Source organism: Erigeron canadensis, chromosome 3 (assembly GCF_010389155.1).
Source record: "Erigeron canadensis isolate Cc75 chromosome 3, C_canadensis_v1, whole genome shotgun sequence".
NCBI lineage: Eukaryota > Viridiplantae > Streptophyta > Magnoliopsida > Asterales > Asteraceae > Erigeron > Erigeron canadensis.
This window is the reverse complement of record NC_057763.1, coordinates 44,324,877-44,338,854: the sequence shown is the minus strand read 5'-3', so window position 1 is coordinate 44,338,854 and position 13,978 is coordinate 44,324,877. Positions and strand designations below refer to the sequence as shown.

The following is a 13,978-nucleotide window of genomic DNA, read 5'->3' as shown; positions in this document are numbered from 1 at the left end:
ATAATGTATGTATATGATTGAGGAAACCATATAATTTTCATACGAAAATTTCATTTACGTAACTTAAGAAAACTTTTTTTATTAAATAAAAACGTCAACAAATTCACCTATATTAAAATCTTTTTTGTTGTTTTTGGGTTAGTAGACAATATATGCCACGATAGTAGGAATAATAAAATCAAGATTTAAGATTGTAACATGTAATACAAAAAATTATTTATTTTATGAGTATTAGTAGTAATAATCACTCTATATTTTATTAGCATTTTCTGCAACCAATCATAAATAAATAGATAGATTCGTATCCGAAAGAATTAGAGAGTTTGAGGTTTGGGTTTAAATTTTGGTATGACTCTCAAAAATTAAAGTTAGACATATAAAATGAAGAGTTATGACACTGGACTCAAATGGACTCAAATTTATAGATAAAAAAAACATATATGTATATGCATATTGTCTATTTATGAAGGTGTGAAATGGTGGGTAGGATTATAAAGAAGACAAAGACAACATGGGGAAGGAATATCCCATGACTTAACATCTCATTTATGAATGAAACGTGTGTCCAATGTTGTTCATAGAAACCCAACATTGTAACATTACTTATTTGTTCTTTATTACTGTATTAGAATGTCATGAAAACCACTAACATGTTAGAGTTTCTCATGTCTTCTATGTGATAGATGAAATAAAATGAACGAATTTAAGTTCATATGGTAGTTTAAGTTTAAAGAGTCATCCAATACAAAACTACACCCTTAAATCGGTTCTAAATATATACTTCTTTCGTCTCAAATAAATGATAATTTCCAAACAGGTTACCATCTATAAAATGTTATACTACTTCCAAAATAAAGATTTTTATTGTTTGTCACAAAAAAAGTATTCATCTTCAAATAATGTCTCTATTTTACCCTAATGCAATTTTTTTCATGAAACTTATTCATTTAAAAAAAAAATGCAATTTGGATCATTCATGGCAGGAGCTTTTGCAAACAGTGGCAGTCACGCTATCATCCCCATATACCTTTCAGGAGGAAACCCAAATAATTGAGAAAAACTCTCTGCTTGCAAGACTCGAACCCGTGATATATACACATCCAGGTGCTCTATCCGACTTCATGATGACCACCAAACTAAAGCTCTGGGACACGAAACTTATTCCTAAGAGTCCGTATAAAAAACAAAATAACATTTATTTTTTAATTGCGAGTTAATCGGTCAAAACATAATAATTAGTTAAACAAATATGGGATGGAGTACGAAATACATCATCAACAGGAGCATCATATGTATGTATGAGTCACTCAGTCACAAAAGAGGGTAGATTGTTACTAAACTTTTGGAAATGAATGAACGTGTTTGGTTTGAAAAAGGGTAGAATTTAATGAAAGGAGACCAAAAATTAAATGCGGAAAACGAGGTAAGCGTGAGGGTGCGGTAGACACGGCGTATGTCCCGTGGTCATCCTGACCTTACTGACACTCACGACCATCCCCCTATTTTGCTTCATCCATTTTATATGTGAATCCTATGCAAGTAGTCCTCGACTCGATGGATGTCAGCTCATCCAATCCAACATAAGTGGATATGACCGATAAAATAATAGATATTAAAGTATCGAATGAATTTAGCATGAATTAATTTATAATTCATTCGACATTTCTTATCGTAGATAAAAGGGATTGGTTATTATAAAGAAATATTAAAGTAAAACAATTATGATAAAATCTTGATTGTTTGATCATTATAAAGCTAATGCACAAATAGTCATAGACTCATAGTACACAAGTATATACAATGACATACAATTTCCAATTATTGTTAAAAGATTGTTTTATTTATTTATTTTAATATTTTTTTTAATTTGAATAAGAGTTTCTGAATGGATAGGTAATAATATTTTTTTTTTCTAATATATTCAAAGGGAAAGAATAATATTATAAAAGTTTTTAATATAATGTGAATAAAATACTACACTATGAGGTGCATTGCCTCATGTTCGATCCAAGATGATACAACTATGTAAATTTTATGAATACGAGAGCAAGTATCTGCGCGTTGCGGCGGAGAGATGGTGGGGTAATAAGTCATAGAGTGTGATAGTCAAATGCCTTGACCGTACGGGCTCCGCCTCGGATTTAAAAATTCGTCGAAAGTATATCAAATGACATCTCTAATGAAAGAGCATTAAATTTTAAGAACACCCATATAATTTTTATAATTTATCGATGTACGGTTTTTGAGATAAAAGATTTTGAATGAATTGGAGGAAGAAATGATTTATGGAGGAGAGAGAAAAAAAAATGATTGGTTGAGATTTGAGTAGAGGGAAATGGTGTTAGGTAAATATAAAATTGATATATGAGCATTTTGGGAAAGTAAATGTTGAAACTTAAAAAGTAGACAGGGGAGATATGTTTTATAATATACGAGAACAAGTACCCGCGCGTTACGGCGGTGAGATGATGGGGGTGATAGGTCATAGAGTGTGATAGCCAAATGTCTTAGCCGTACAGGCTCCGTGAAGGACCAGACTCGACAAACCGAAAACATAAGAAATTTTTTTTTTTTATTTCCCACTGCGCCACAGTGGGTCGAGCACTCCCCACTGCGCCGCAGTGGAAAGCCTCAGCAAAGACAGTGACGAAGCCCCATTGCGCCGCAATGGACTTGACACACCCCCCCCCCCACTGCGCCGCAGTGGGAGGAAACTAAATATTATCCGAGGATTCCCACTGCGCCGCAGTGGGCAAAATCACCCCACTGCGCCGCAGTGGGAGACCTGACCTGCAACCCTAACATCATTTTAACACTTGATCCAACTTGCAACCTTCAAATTTCAAAACAAACTTCTCAAAACAGTTTTCAAAGGTTTCCAACAACAAGGTAGACGCATTTCAAACACAGTTACAACATAACTTGTTTCACAAATCCAAGACCAACCCTAACGGGTCATTTACCCGTTTTGGCAACTATATCGCCCAAATGCGACAATACCAATTTCCAAAGACTTTACAACTTGTGCATTTACAGAAATGTTACCGAAACATAACCACAAAACAAAGTGTACCATGAGCCAAAGGAGAGGGACAACTAGGTATCTACATCAAAAGATCGTCATCCATCCAAGGATGACCTAAATACCTTCAAGAACTCCCAAAGGTTACTTCAAGCTCTAATTCAACTTTCTTCAAATCAACAACACTAGTTCCTTCTTCCGGAACTACCTATAAAAGTGTAAACAACTAAAATATAAGCAAAGACTTAGTGAATATACTTGCATACATTTACGAATACGAAGGAGGGCATAGTACAAGGACTTTCACATGTAACCTATGGCATCGTCATGTCACATTTACATATTCACCTTGCACACAAACAATACATATATGGATCCATATAAGCTAAACAATCACATCTATCGGGATTCTTATGCCCCGGAGGTTCTTAGGCCTCAAATCATATCAACTTTCGGGATTCTTAGGCCCCGGAGGTTCTTAGGCCTAATATCAATCCCCCACATGGGCTTGACGCCAAATCAATTACCATGCTTGGAACATTCACATCTCATGGTAATTGACCCAACGTATACATAAGGGTATGCAAATATACTCACCTCCTCCGCAACAAAGAGAATAACGCTAAACAACAAGCACAAGCAAGCTTCAACCTAAAAATCATATCGTAAAACGCATAAGCTTACAATCACAACTTGACTAGTTCAACCTAGCCATTCTCAATCACTAGCCTTTTCTAAACCCAAAACCCAACCCATTTGTCATTGAGTTACTTCCAACCTTAAAATTAGCATTAGGTAGTTCAACACTTCAACCTACCATTTTCATCCATATTTCATTAACTAGCAAAAACTCATATTTTCTCAAAAACTCAATTTATCACATAACCTTATAGATTTCATAATCAAATGCATCATATAACTCAATGACAACTAGGTTAACTAAGGAATTGGAAAAAACTAACCATAATCCAATTTTTAGCAAAAACCCCCAAAATTGGTTCATTCATGAACCCTAATTTCAAGAGAATTGATAAAACTAAATTGGGGAAATTCATTACCTCAACAATAGAAGACAATTACTTAGGGTTTTTAAATTCACAAATCATTCCCCTCTTCTTCTCCAAATTTCGGCCACTACCCTTCACCACTCAAATTCTAGCTTTTACAATTTCTTGATTGAAGGTTAAAGATGGTGATTGCTATTGTTCTTGATAAAATCTAGATGATGAGAAATACATGAATGAATTTTTAGATTAAGTTGGTGGTGATGAACAAGAGGTTTGAGAAGAGAAGAGAAATGTGAGTGGAGAATGACTCAAAAGAAAAGAGGGAGGGCTGGCACTCCCTGGGGCTGCCACGACCCACATCAGGTTTTGTGGGTATTTTACCCGCTATCCGTTAAAGTTCCAACTAAATTAACCCCATATCCAAAAATAAAATACTAGAAAATTAATTTAATGTCAAAACTATGAAAAGCGGTTAATTTCTTTTACCTTAAAATATTTTAGGTGTTACACTCCACCCTCGAATTTAAAAATTCGTCGAAAGTATATCGAATAACATCTCTAATGAAAGAGCATGAAATTTTAAAAACACCCATATAATTTTTATAATTTATCCATTTGTAAGATAAAAGATTTTGAACGAATTGGAGGAATAAATGATTTATGGATGAGAGAGAAAAAAGATGATAGGTTGAGATTTGAAGAGAGAGAAATGGTGTTTGATAATATATAATTGATAGAAATGCATTTTGAGAAAGTAAATGTTGAATTGAAAGTTGAAAGTTGAAACCCTATTTGCTTTATAATATAGTATAGATTATGAATATATTACTAGTAAAATAGTTTAATTGATAGTTTAAGAATCCAACTAATTGGCATGTCTGTCTGTCTATGTTCAGGTCAACATGACACGATGATTATACGGGTCATGTTTGGGTTATGTGATTCCAACCCGTCATCCTGCAACCCATGCCAGACGCGATTGCCGGCACACGTTTGTTAATAAATAATATCACCAGAACTTGATTTTGATTCAATGAATTTTGTTCTTGCAACCAACAACATACAAGAGGAATAAAAATCTCACTTTTAGCTATAGGCATATAGTTGTTGAAATTCTCAAATCATACAACACTCTGTTTCTATTTGGGTCACGGTTCAGTATTCAACCAAATAAGGTTTGTTATGGCCCAGTTGGATTTAAGTTTCATTTCAACCCGATGAACAAGCCAGTAAGATCAGTCAACCTTTCAGTGATCAAAAACACCGCTACAAAATTCGATACATTTCGAACTCATTCATCAATTTCACGTATATAATCCCCTCTACAACTTCAATAGCTTCTAACCGCTAACCCTGATTTACAACTAAAACCATTTTAAATATGAACCAAAATCGGTCCGAAAACCCTAGTATGTATAAATTCAACAACCTTTGAACCCAACACCTGGGCAAAAATGATCGATGGTCAAATCCCTGCTGAATGGGGCTGTACATTTGAGGCTCACTGAAAAAACTTGAGCCTAGTCTGGTAACCTTTGATTGTCTTCTTTAAAAACACTGAAAATAAAATCCCGAAAGCGTTTTGAGTACTGTACGGGGTCCACGGCAGAAATGGATGTTGGGTCAAATTGGAATGATTTATAGGCATGCTCAAGCTTCTTACTGATGTCATAATCTTGTAATATGTCAATTATACCAAAGAAAAGGACGACTTCATAGAATTCCCCTGTTGGTTCGCCAACTAGTTGAGTCTCATGACTTCTAACAGTGAGTTCAACCCGAGCTGGCATGTTATTCCCAAGCCTTATGGGTGTCCACCTGCATAGTCACAAAATAAAGATTAGAGGGTTATGCTTTCACATAAATAATCTATCTTGGTTTTCGGCTTTTTGTTCTTTCCTTTAAAGGAAGGCCCTAGTGGCTTAGACCATCCAGGAATCAAGGACCATGAGAATGACCAGCCTGGGACCGAGTCGAGATAAAGGACTAGCCCGGGACCAAATATTGGACCAGAATGAGCTGACCCAGGCCTTTAATCCACCTTTTCACCAATGGCCTTCATTTATGAATGAGTAACCTTATCAGTTGCTTAATTTTTCCAAAACAAATATACACATATCACAGTCTTGACAATGTTATCAACAAAATTTGCTTAAGTTACTAGAATGTTGATAAAAGATGGGCAGATTTGGTAACGGGTCAAATAGGTTAAACTTTTGGTACGGCTATAAGGGCCTTGGCCGGATTGGGTCCCAAAACGGCAAAGCACTTTTTTCTCCAAATTTAATAGAGTAACTATTTGTGTTAGATATAATTAGAAAATTTAGATTACCACAACTATAATCTGATGTTTTTAAAATCAATCAAAAAGCGGTGTAGTAGTATTTTATGCACTAACAATGCACATTGTTCAGCCTTCAACGCTTCGACCCATTTATAAGATGATGGGTCCAACGGCCACCTCTAGAAAGTAATGGTCTGGCCAACTTGTAACATGTCTAATAGGCCTACTGGCCTAGTGGTCTGAGTGGTCACTATAAAAGACTTTATGAGTAACTTACCTTGTAGCATTGAGAAAAGTATCTGTATCTGTATCTGCTGAAGACCCTCGATGAGTTGTCCCGCTGCTATCCGCCTCAGTGTTCCCTCTGGGAGATCCAGATAAACAGCCTTCATCAGCTGATAGCTCCTGACTACATTCCTGAACGCTTATACCCACTAATAGACTGTAATCCATAATTCTTTCCCTTTCAAGAAAATCACAGTCCCTGTTGACCTGCCTGTATCAACCACAATCTACTTATTAATAACAAACAAATTGTGCTAAAAAATAAAGCGGGTAAACTAAAGTTTGACATCCTAATACTTTCAAGAGCAATAAGAACAAGTAATAAGTTCACCTACAGAACTCTTGAAACCAATCTTTCTGCAACCGGAAAATAAAATTGAGATCAAGGTCTTTAAGGGTGGTATTTGAATCAATTTCAGATCCGGGTTTATCTGTTATTCGACCATGAGAGGATCCTTTTAAGTCAAACCGCCTACTGATGGGTACCTCGGTACAGAATAAATTTCCCATAATAACGAATCGCACCTGCCTCGTGAAGCAAAAACATAAGAAAAGACTATAATAAGCAACCCATTGTGACAAAACCTTACAATACTTCTTTGTGTTTTACATTCGGGCATACCTTCTTTTGTGAAGGTCCATTCATCTTCACACAGTGCAATCCAAAAAATCTGGCCACGAGGGTGTTTTCAGAGGACTTCACATGCTGGAAATATGCTGGAAGCATCCTTTTTAGTACCTGTAATGTTACCACATAAGTATTCATAGCATCATAATCATTAACATTTAGGTTTTAAATGAAGTGAATTACATTGGATGATCAACTCACTTTCACTTCTGCCTTTTTCACCGTCTTTATCATGTACTTGTCATCATTTGTCATGTAGAAAAAGCTGCCACTTTTTCCAGGAGATGAAAGCTCCCGAAGAGCCTCGTTCCCACAAATCGATAGCATGTACTCAATTGGATCCACATTAAACAAATTCCTAAGTTTCCTGAAACCATAATGAGTTGTATAAGGTTATAGTGACCATAATTGAACAAATATATAGTATGACGTATTGGTGTTTGCATATCATAAAACATAGATTAATTAACGCCAACCTGAAAACCAACGGGCAATAGTCTTTAAATCTGAAATCACATGACTGGTGAGGTGGAGTATGTTTGGATCCCTCAGGGGGGAACTTGGTCCATATCTTTTCATAGGTATCAAAAGTTGTAGGCTTTAAATCAAGAGATTCATTCGGAGCAGGCCTCCCTACACAATGTCTGCAATTGAACCATTAATAAATAACAAGCATCAACGCTTAACGTATGCATAATATATAGATTCATATACTTGTTTTGGACTTATTTTCTAGCCACCTCATATATATATATGTAAACATGCCGCTATAACAAAAATACGAACGAGATACGATTATTCAGTTTATACCTTATCCCAAGCTGCAGATTGAGCATGAGCTCATAATTCTTATGCCCTTTGCATATCACCACCCCTTGTCTCTCTGTCTGTTGTTGATTAACTCCCAGCCCATAATTATGTCCATTAGCAGCCCAATCCGAGCCTAAAGCATCACCATTACTAAACCTTCCATCAATAGAATATCTCCTACCTTTATTCTCATTTTTTGAATTCTTCCTCACCGGTCGCTTTTGATGCTTCCCTTCACCGTTCAACCAACTGAACGTTTTATCAGAAGGAAATACCGAAATAGCTTCTGCCTCATAAACCACACATTCACTCATCTGATACGAAAACACCTGATTAGGATCCCAATCATTACCATTACCTTTCGGCAATCCAACTTCCCAATTCCCCTCATATTGATTCCCATTAGCCCAAACCATCGTTCCATTCCCATTCATCTTCCCTTTCTTCCATTGCCCAATATACTCATGACCACTATTCCAACGATAAATCCCTTGCCCGTCATGTAGCCCCTTTTTCCAATCCCCATCATAATGATCACCGTTTGCATAACTTTTACTCCCCTTTCCATGTTTCTTATTCATAGCCCAAAATCCCTTATACGTATGATTCAAAGACCCCGTAAACGTCCCTTCACCATCCATATAACAATCCTTGAACTGACCCTCATAAGTAGCACCACTAGGCCAACTAAACTTCCCTTTCCCATTCATCTTCCCCTTCCACCATTCACCGACATACATACACCCATCTGACCACAAATACTTCCCAATCCCATGAGGACAGTTTTCGCCTACCCACTGACCGATATAAATGTCCCCATTCGGAAAAATCTTTTCAACATGGAAACAGTCACTATCATTAACTTCCTCGTCCACATGAGCAACAGACATTGTTGTAAAAATACTAACTGCCCTTTTCTTAGCAGTTGCTTGTGACTTTTTAACCTTAACTTCCCATGATTTCAAAATGCTACTCATTATATCAAACCCCACTTGTAAAGTTACAAACTTTATATGTATATATGCAATTTTATCACATAAAAAGCAATAACATAATTAGCCCAGATCAATCTCACCTTGAATCATGAAGATAACTCTCGGCAACATTACAACAAACATCTGGTGCGCAACCAAGAAACAGGCAGAATTCTATCCTAGTAAAAACAAAAAAAAAAACAAAAGAGACCCGAAAGCCTTATAAACACCAATAAGAATGTGAAAATGATAAAAGAAACAAGGAATGAGTTCTTGTGATTTGTAAGACAACTGTATTAGATTTTGGCAGGAAGTGGGGTATCTCTGTTTGCTAGTTTATATATTTTTATTATTAAAATGTATGTATATAGATTTTCAAATGAATGTGCCGAGCTGTTCCATTTCATTGATTACAAAATGCAAAATGGGAATCAAAGACTTTTTCTTTCTTTCCCTTTTATAAATTTTTTGGTGGTAAATTTTGGATATGGTGGTGGTGGTGGTGGGGTTAGGGTTTTAAGATACTATAATAAATGGAAATGGAAATGGAAATGGAAAGTTGTAACTTGCCTACATGATGACAAGTTATACATACATTTCATAAATTGAGAATTCATTTGTGAAATTGCGATTAGAAATAATTCATTTTATACTTTTTTTTTTTTTTTCTTTTCTTTTTTCTTCTTCCATTTGACATGTACGTGGATCAAATATAAGACTATTTTATCTTAATCGGGTTCGATCGAATATAATACTATGTTATTTTAATCGGGTTCACGTTATAAGAGGAAAACCTTACCCCTTTAACTCGAACTTGAATATCCTCGAATCCAAAACTTTTCTTAGAGGGTGATTGGAAATGCGTTTTGAAGTGATTATCTGATTATTACGTTTATAAACCACAAATAATCTAAAAAAGTGTTTCTGTGAAAAAATGATTATGTTATGAAAACGCGGTTTTGAAGAAGCATGTACCTACCTGCTTTTTCGAAACGCAATTTTGAAAACGCATAATCTACTTTAAAAACATATAATCTGTTTTGTAAATACAATAACAAACACCCCTTTACTATTTAACTTTTAGGTCGCGTTTGGTTCATAGATTTCGATGGAATTGGAATTGAATTATATTTTTTAGTGCGTTTGGTTGTTCAATGATGAAGGAATATCATTCCGTTAGAATGTAAACATTCTCTCATTTGATGGAATCTTCATTCTATTGGATGGGGGAAGGAATATCATTTCTTTCGTCACTTAAATCTTCAATAAATGAAAAATATTCTGTCAAATTCCATTCCATAAGATTTTAATTCCTTTAACAGATTTCATTTCATCCAAAAATATTCTGTGAACCAAACGTGTCCTAATTTAATCATATTTTTGTATAAATCTTATTAACATGTTAAAAACTAGAGCTTATATATAGATTTAAAAGTGAAATAAAAAAATAAAATAAAAAACTTAAAATATGAAATGCAATAGATTAATCAGCCAAAGGTTATGAGTTTAACGTGATATTTTGCTCATGACTCTAACCTCTTATCAAGTTCAATATATTTCACCTTAAACAGATAAAATTGGTTATATAACAAATTAACAATTAGGATGAACTTGTTCTTAAGCTTTGCTTAGTCATACTCTTGTGAACTCGGATAAATTTCACGAAAATTCAATATAAAAAACTTGGTCATACAACAATTACTTCAAAATAATATAAAATTAACAAGATGAATTATTTGAAAGCGTTTTAAGTGGTATATCACAATGCTCATATAATACTTCATATCTAAGTTAACCATCACTGATCAGAAAACGTTTACAACCTTTTTCGGTCAAATACAATTAGTTTTTTCAATCCATTTTTATATGTTTTATAAGTAATATTGTATATTATCCTATGATGTAATTTCTAGTTTATGTATAATTTGTTGGCAGATAATGTTATGTCGTGCCGCCATGTTCTTTTTAATATATTTAAAACCATAAAGTTGATTATTTAGTATTACGTATATCTATAATAACACGTTTTAAGATAAGTTACCCTTATTTCTTTCTATTGCTTTTTTTCTGATACTAGAATTAGAAATGTTGGATAATAACAGACTTTGACTTAGCAAAGAGATGAATAGTGAAATTCAGTTCAACAAATAGTTTAAGTAAAATAATGCATACTAAAAAATTCTACTAAAATTAACAAAGCAAATTATATTTTATTTTTTAAAACATGTATATATGAATGAAACTTTGAAGGGATAAGCAAACGTATACGACTTGAAAGCATAATATAAACGAATGTTGACCATGTATTTTTATTTTTTATTTAATTTAAGTTAATGTTTGAAGTATGCCTAAAGAATAATTTAATAAACTTTTCGTGTGGATCTAAATTAATACATTAAAGAATTTGTCACGATGAACCTTAGCCAGTACTTAATTATTTAATTCTTGGTTTTTACCAAAAGTATAGATTAATTAGAACTTCTAACCATATAAACTGTTAATTATTGATGACGATGTATGGGTATAGATCTATTTAAAATTCTGTTTCTAATATAAAATATTAAAATTCAAGCATTAAGGGGGTGTTTGGTAGAAAGGAATCATAGAGAATGGAAATATAATAGAGAATGAAAATAGTGAGAAAGAGAATGAGTATTTGGAAAGAGAATGGATTCCGTTGTTTGGTACCCACAGCGAATGAATATATATAAAAAAATAAAATTTTAAATAATAATACATTTATTACATATAACATCTTAAAAAAAAAAAAAAAATTTTTTCCATTCTCACCCATTATCTACAATTTGTAAAGAATGGAGACAATGAAATTGATTCCCTTTTTTCTTTCTCATTCCCTTTCTTCGTCGCAAACAAGGGAAATCTTTCTCATTCCCTTTCTCCCATTTCCATCCATCATACCAAACACCCCCTAAGTTCATAAGTGGGTATCTATATTGTCCTCAATTTTCCCATACACATTAATTTGCAATAAATAGTTGTATAATATATATTGTTTATTGTATACTGAGATAAGAAGAGTTAAATGTTTATTTAAAAACTAAAATTTATGTAAAAATCAAAAAATTAATTAAACATACCGTGATTTAAAACTTAACACAAAGTATAATTACTATAATTACTCAGTGAGCGATTGTGACCGGATGTCAACCTCTTTATAAATGTCTCGAGGTCGGTGACCGAGAAGGGCGAAGCCCCCTTGAACTGCACAACTGTTCGATTAAGGGCTTCACTCGTACCGTATTACAATTTTCAGCAATGGTGTTGGTGGTGTTGATGATAGGCAGCTATAAACATGTTGTATTAAGTTTCAAATCACGGTGTGTTTGGTCAGTTTTCTGATTTTCACACAAATTTTATTTTTTAAATTATCAAAACCCCGTAGAAAAATATAAAAATAGGAGCATCTGTTGATAGAGGCTATACTCAGACCGTGTTTATTTTTTAAAGGACATCCGTTGTATACTTCATAATCATATTAAGTATAATCGTTTCCAATAAATGTAATCAAAGGAATTAAGTTGTCAATAAGATTTAGATGATAATATTGGTACCACCCAAATGTTATTCTGATGTACCAACAAAAGAACAAATATACAAAAGGGTATGAAGATGAAGATATCGTCCATATAGGGGTAACCCTCTTGCTAAAAAGGTTTTTGTATTTTCTAGTGAAGCCCTAATTAATGTTTAATTTGTGTAGGTGGTAGTTTATAAGTAAAGTCGATTCGGTGTTTTGAAAAGAAAATAGATAGAAGGAGACGATATCTCTACATATATGACTAGATATGACGTATTAGGCTTTAAGATGGAGTAATTACTAATCAATGTTAGTGACAAAACATGGTAGCCTAACACAAAATGGTGTAAACATCATCATATGGTATACAATCATTATTATTGCAATGAATATAACACGTACACATACATATCTACATAGGCACAATTCACTTATTCGGTTTTCAAATGTCCACGACAACATCTTTAAGCTTATAAAAACTAATATCAATATTTATTTTGATGACATGACAAAACATATATAACGTGTACTTATCTGGAGATTAAACTTGAAACGCAACTAATTGTAATTATTAAAACAACATTTAAAGTTAAGAACCGTCATTGATTATTGGTTCAACTTTCGAATACCTAATAATGTGAGATTATTTCATTTGGTATTTTTGACTCTTGGGTTGTAAATCCATGGATGAATATAGACGTATATAAGATTATTTGGTAATAATAATACCGTTACATGTTGACCAATAATGTTTGCAAAAGCAAAAAATTTGCTTTTCAAAACAATTAGTATATATGAGTTTACATATTAAATCGCAATATGTGGTCTTTTATGAGACCAGTCTCATCATCAGATAAAAGATGTCAAGCTTAAAACAAAAATAAAAGAAAAATAAATGTGTTTTTTTTATATAAAGACATGTTACAAACTTACAATTAATCGAATAATCCACACTTCAACATGTTAATTGTTGTTGTATTACTAGTAACTCAATAATACATGAGAACTAACCATGTACAGATCTAGTCAAAGGTCGAGTTTTGGTCAACCAATCAGTCAATCACCAACCTAAACTTTATATAGCTTGGCGAGGTACATGCCAACAATAACATTGTTTGTTTTTCTCATGATCACACACGCTAGCAAGCATCGGGTAATATCACATTAAACAGATTTTGGGTATCATCCAAATTTTGCATCACACACTAATCTTTGATATAAACAATTTTTGGCACCGAGACACATCATCTTATTAGTCTGGGGGGCTTGATGACGTACCCACTACTACGCAGGATGAATCTAACCAAAGGTAGATAGGCTGCGAACTAGGGAAAAAACCTAGCATATCTCATAGTCTAGGTCTTAAAGGATAAAAGCAAGAGAGATATCATCATATCGTCCCCTTAAATAAAGGGAATCATTGCTAAAAG

The 13,978-nt window shown here is 33.7% G+C and overlaps 1 protein-coding gene across 1 annotated transcript; it reads right to left on the bottom strand.

Moving 5' to 3' along the window:
- Nucleotides 1–5,253: 5,253 nt before the first annotated feature.
- On the bottom strand, nt 5,254–9,493 carry LOC122593714 (phosphatidylinositol 4-phosphate 5-kinase 6-like). The gene is made up of 7 exons (XM_043766161.1): nt 8,037–9,493; nt 7,703–7,870; nt 7,428–7,593; nt 7,221–7,337; nt 6,930–7,123; nt 6,591–6,809; nt 5,254–5,847 (listed from the first exon to the last, which is right to left on the bottom strand). The coding sequence occupies exons 1-7, from the start codon at nt 9,011–9,013 to the stop codon at nt 5,550–5,552; spliced, it is 2,139 nt and encodes a 712-aa protein (XP_043622096.1). The 5' UTR covers nt 9,014–9,493; the 3' UTR covers nt 5,254–5,549.
- Nucleotides 9,494–13,978: the final 4,485 nt, after the last annotated feature.

Coding starts and splice junctions, on each gene's coding strand:
- LOC122593714 (XM_043766161.1), bottom strand. CDS start 9,013: ATGAGTAGCATTTTGAAATCATGGGAAGTTAAGGTTAAAAAGTCACAA. Junction 7,338..7,427: donor TGAAAAAGGCAGAAGTGAAA/GTGAGTTGATCA, acceptor GTAACATTACAG/GTACTAAAAAGGATGCTTCC. Junction 7,124..7,220: donor ATGGACCTTCACAAAAGAAG/GTATGCCCGAAT, acceptor TTCACGAGGCAG/GTGCGATTCGTTATTATGGG.